This window comes from Pundamilia nyererei, unplaced genomic scaffold, assembly GCF_000239375.1.
Source record: "Pundamilia nyererei isolate P.nyererei 1_Seehausen unplaced genomic scaffold, PunNye1.0 scaffold00001, whole genome shotgun sequence".
Taxonomy (NCBI): domain Eukaryota; kingdom Metazoa; phylum Chordata; class Actinopteri; order Cichliformes; family Cichlidae; genus Pundamilia; species Pundamilia nyererei.
Window position 1 is genome coordinate 3,687,143 of NW_005187402.1, and position 4,967 is coordinate 3,692,109.

The window sequence follows — 4,967 nt, forward strand, 5'->3', positions numbered from 1 at the left end:
CAATTTTGTGTTCTCCATTCTTTAAGCACCGGTTCGAGCACCGTTTAAGCACCAGCACAGTTTCAAAAGTACCGGTTTGGCACCAGTATTGGATAAAACCTAAACGATACCCAGCCCTAGTTCTGTCAATCTTTATTACTTAAGTGTAGCAAATGAGAGACGCTGGAATCAAATGCTAAAGGTGCTCACTCATAAAGACGTGATGTCATTTAGATCAGCATTAAGTTTTAATTAAACACCCCAATCTCTAGCTCAGAGGCAACAATGACGCACTTAAACAGAAACCCTGATGAGAGGTGCTCACACTCACTGAGCTTCACTGTAACAATCCCACCTCTATGACAACAGTTTGCAAACAACTTCTGTACCACTGCAATTTCAGTCAGTTTATTCTGCATTATGTACAGATCATCCTATTAAAACTTTATACAGTATGTACACATTCAAATAAATCAGTATGTTACAGTGTCTGCAGTGGTAACGTGTTGAGAATGCAGGAAACAGAAGAATGATGCATGTTAAATGAAAAGACAGCAGAGGAAGCTGATTGGTTTCATTTGATTTGAATTCACTGGATTGGTTGATGATCCATGTCCTCTGTAACACATCGATGAGGAGCGCGGGACCTAATGTCAGACGAATTAAAATAGGAAGTTCAAGCAAAGACGTCACTGACAGTAAAACTACCAAACACAAACCCAGCATGGCCTCTCCCACACTGATCAACCACAGCTTGGTTTGAAAGGACATTTCTTCTTCTGTCTCAGTAAGCTGACAAATGCCTGCAGTACAACTACTGCAGCAGTCCCTGATGATGCAAATCAAAACAAACAAAAAGCAGGTGCTATTGCTTTCTGACGCAGAAACAGTCCACAAGGATTTTCTGACAGTCCAGCTCGACACAGTTAGAAACCTGAACCTGTGGAAGAAAGCTAATGGAGAACCAAAGCAACTGAACACCAGCTCAGAGTTCCTGTTGGTCCAGAGTGATATGTCTGAGTCGGGACAAGTGGATCAGTTGTCTGGAGGAGGAGAGGGAGGCGATGACGACGACGACGGTGTTGTCTCTAGCTTACGAAGGCGGCGGCGTCTCAGCTCAGCAGCATTTGGCTCTCCATCCTCTCCGTCCTCCACTCCTTCGTCCATCTTCTCTTTTCTTTCAGTGGAGTCAGCGGACTGAGAGGAAAGCGTTGCCCCGTTCACCTGATCGGCTGGAAACAGAATCGTCACGGTTACTTTACTTCTCTCCACTGTTAAATCCTATGAAAAACAAGACTTGAAAGGCAATAACCAGTTACTTACAGACGGACGAGTCCCTGTCCGTGCTGGGACTCTCTGTGTTACTGCCAGCTGTGGAAGATGAGGCAGTGCGATTCGTCCCGCTGGCTTCTCCAGTGCTGCCAGCCCGAGGAGGACTGGAGAAATCAGCAGAGGCACAAACGGTCAAACAAGCAATAAGCTCAAAATTCTATGTAGGAAACAGCATAGAGGACCAAACCTGGCACATCACTGTATCTCTTGAAGCACTGAACTGAGTTAAATAGTTACAGATTCCTCATATCTAATCAAAAGTAAGAGAATCTATCCATTACGTGAGTGTTGCGACGGTGCTGAGGTAGTGGTGGATGTTGAGCATGGCAGCATCTAGCAAGGTGTGGATGTTTTGAAGACACTGGAGTCGGGCCTCAAGGCCCCGCCGACCCTCTGCCTCCAGCTCCCTCAGCTCCTCTTCTGACAGCCGGGACAAGGAGGGAGGGGGAGGAGGCATCGAGGACACTGTAGGAGAGAAGACAAAATAAACTGAACTGTAACAGCACTGACACGCTAACAAACACGCTTAACCAAGAGCTGCCAGAGCTTTGGGACACATTTGCAGACACTCAGTTAAATTCAAGATGTTCCTACAGCCGTCGTGGCCAAAACATTTGAGAATGACACAAATATTGGTTTTCACAAGACCTCTACAATTCACCCTGGCATGCTGTCAACCCATTCTTTCATAATCAGTGCTTGGAGTTTATCACAATTTTTGTTGTGTTTGTCCACCCACCTCTTGAGGACTGACGACAAGTTCTCAATTGGATTAAGGCCTGGGAGCCACTTAGTTATTACTTTGGCCTCGTGACGCATTGAGCCCACTTCCTTGGGTGAGAAGCAGCCCCACAGATGAATTGTCTCAGGATGCTTTACTGTTGGCATGAGACAGTAAAGCGGACAATCCTTTTTCCAGATGCCCCAAACAATCAGAAAGGGGCTTCATCAGAGAAAATGACTTTACCCCAGTCCTCAGCAGTCCACTCGCTGTACTTTTTGCAGAATATCAGTTTGTCCCTGATGGTCATTTTGGAGAAAAGTGGCTTCTTTGATGCCATCCTCCAAGTCTCTGCCTCACTGTGTGTGCAGATGCACTCACACCTGTCTGCTGCCATTCCTGAGCAAGCTCAGCACTGGTGGCACCACCGATCCTGCAGCTGGATCATCTTTAGGAGACGTCCTGGCACTTGCTGGACTTTCTTGGGCACCCTGAAGTATTCATGGTTGATTTAGGTGCGATCATAGTAGCAACAGCATCCTTGCCTGTGAAGCCCTTTTTATGCAACACAATGATGGCTGCATGAGTTTCCTTGCAGGTAACCACGGTTAATAGGAAGAACAAAGATTTCACGCATCATGCTGCTTTAACACATCCAGTCTGCTATTCTGACTCAGTCATCATGACACAAAGATCTCCAGCCTTGTGTTCACCAACATTCTCACCTGAGTTAACAAGAAGATTATTGAAATGATCTCAGCAGGTCCTTTTATGGCAGTGATGAAATGCAGTGGAAACTGTTTTTGTTGGGATTAAGTTCATTTTCAAGGCAAAGGACTTTGCCCTTCATCTGATTACTCTTCATAACATTCTGGAGTATATGCAAATTGCCATCATAAAAACTGAAGCAGCAAACTTTGTGAAAACTAATATTTGTGTCATTCTCAGAACTGTAAGTATGGCGATGTATCCAGTTTGCATCATTTATTTACCCTGTAGCTTGAATAAAATGGTAAATGGCCTGTACTTGTATATCGCTTTTACTAGTCCCTAAGGACCCCAAAGCGCTTTACACAACCAGTCACCCACCCATTCACACACTGGTGATGGAAAGCTACATTGTAGCCACAGCCACCCTGGGGCGCACTGACAGAGGCGCCCCAGAAGTTAAGAATGCTCATGAAAACTGATGCTTTACACAAAACTGCCAGAATCCAAATACATGTTTGAAAAGACAAAACAGTCAGGCTATGAGAGGTCTGACAGGACCGAGGCACCTTGGTGTGACAAATGAACCAACCTACCCAAGGTTTAGATCATAAGGAACAGAAAAGATGCATTTGTGCAGAAAAAAAGTCACTCATACAGATATTATCATCGCCAGTATCGTTGAACAGCAGCCTGCTCAGGCAAAAACTCTAAATGTGAATTTAAGGATAGACCACAATATTTGGAAAACTGCTAACCCTTACCAAAGGGAGGAGGTGGTGGCATGGGGAGCCATGGTGCAGCAGGGAAGGGAGGAGGGGGGAAAGAGAATGGGAAGCCTGGCACTGCTGATCCTGGAGCTGCTGCCGTAGCAGCAGAATCTGCAGTAGATGTTGTGGGCTGGGTGGTGCCTGAAGGGAAAAACAAAAGCAACAAAAGCCCAATCACTCAGAGGTGTCTCTTTCATTTTACATTCAGGAGCTACAGGAGGCATCCTTACTTGCTGTCTGAGTGGACTCTGTGCTGCTTTGTGGAGCATCAGTAGCACCTGGAGCTGGAGGTACAGCTGCTCCAGCAGGAGGAGGCACTGCAGGGAAGGGACCCCAGAAGGGGAAGATGCCGGGAGGAAACCCTGGTAACATGCCTAGAGCCACTGGAGAAAATACAAGGACAAAAGAACACAGTTAAATTCTCACATAGTGGAATATTCCTATTGCATAAGCTGCTTTAAAACCACGTTCCCACTTCAGTTTACTTTTATCCAATGGCTGCTTTCAAGCTGGGAGAACCCACATTACTGATGCTCTGCAATATAATGTGGATGACCTTCATGTACCACTGAAAGCAACACAAACACGGGGGTTGCGATCACCTGGTCTTGTTTTTACTCTCACCATTTGGTGGTTGGCCTGCGGGGGCGTTTGCAGGGGCGTTGGCAGGGGCTGCCGGGGCTGGAGGCGGAGCTTGGGCTGGAGCCGGAGTCTGGTTGTTATTCGTAGCACGGAGTACGTCCATGCGGCAGGTGGGACAGGTCTGCTGTCTCTGGAACCAAGAGCGCAGGCAGCTGGAAGGAGGACAGGACAAAAACACAAACCTTTCAAACACAAAGTCATGTTCAGTCTGCCACACTCACTCCTTTTCTGTTTAAACGCAGGTCCTGTGTTTAATGCTGACCACCTCTGACATGGAACTGTTTGTTTTTCTTTGCAGGCTACAATCTTTCCTTGCTGATTCAGACCTTTTACCACAGAACTTACCTGGAGTGAAAAATGTGATTACAAGGCAATTTCTTGGCTCCAGTCACCATTTCTTCTCGACAGATGATGCAGACGTTGTCTGAGGCCTGCAGATCTTCAGGAGTAGCGTCGGGGTATCTGATCACAGACAGAAGAGAGAGGCGGAAGTGAACAATGTTTCTGGCCAGAGGACACATTAGTCACTCCATTATTCTGGGCCTTGATTTCACATCTACAAACCAGACGTGTACATACAGCGTATTCATGTTGCGGATGGCTCTCCGGGACATCACAGCATCTGTTACAGCTTTTTTGAACTGCCTGCAAGATACAAGAAAAGAGAAGCAATAATCACAACATATTCAGTAGTATACAAAAGAGTCTCATTATGAAAAATGTCATTTTAATTAAGGACAAAGCACTCAAGTCTCCTCTATTAGTTAACTTACTTATCTAGTTAGTTACTACAGTGGGGCAAAAAAAGTATTTAG

At 45.9% G+C, this 4,967-nt stretch overlaps 1 protein-coding gene across 1 annotated transcript in view; it reads right to left on the reverse strand.

The window, feature by feature from the left end:
* Nucleotides 1-365: 365 nt before the first annotated feature.
* syvn1 (synovial apoptosis inhibitor 1, synoviolin) overlaps nt 366-4,967 on the reverse strand; it is an 11,581-nt gene continuing 6,979 nt past the window's right edge. Inside the window, exons 9-16 of the mRNA XM_005719445.2 lie at nt 4,732-4,797; nt 4,498-4,614; nt 4,135-4,304; nt 3,741-3,893; nt 3,505-3,651; nt 1,593-1,776; nt 1,303-1,415; nt 366-1,211 (exon numbers count right to left, since the gene is read on the reverse strand). Coding sequence (XP_005719502.1) covers nt 1,015-1,211; nt 1,303-1,415; nt 1,593-1,776; nt 3,505-3,651; nt 3,741-3,893; nt 4,135-4,304; nt 4,498-4,614; nt 4,732-4,797 — 1,147 coding nt within the window. The 3' untranslated portion in view covers nt 366-1,014. The remainder of the gene's footprint in view (nt 1,212-1,302; nt 1,416-1,592; nt 1,777-3,504; nt 3,652-3,740; nt 3,894-4,134; nt 4,305-4,497; nt 4,615-4,731; nt 4,798-4,967) is intronic.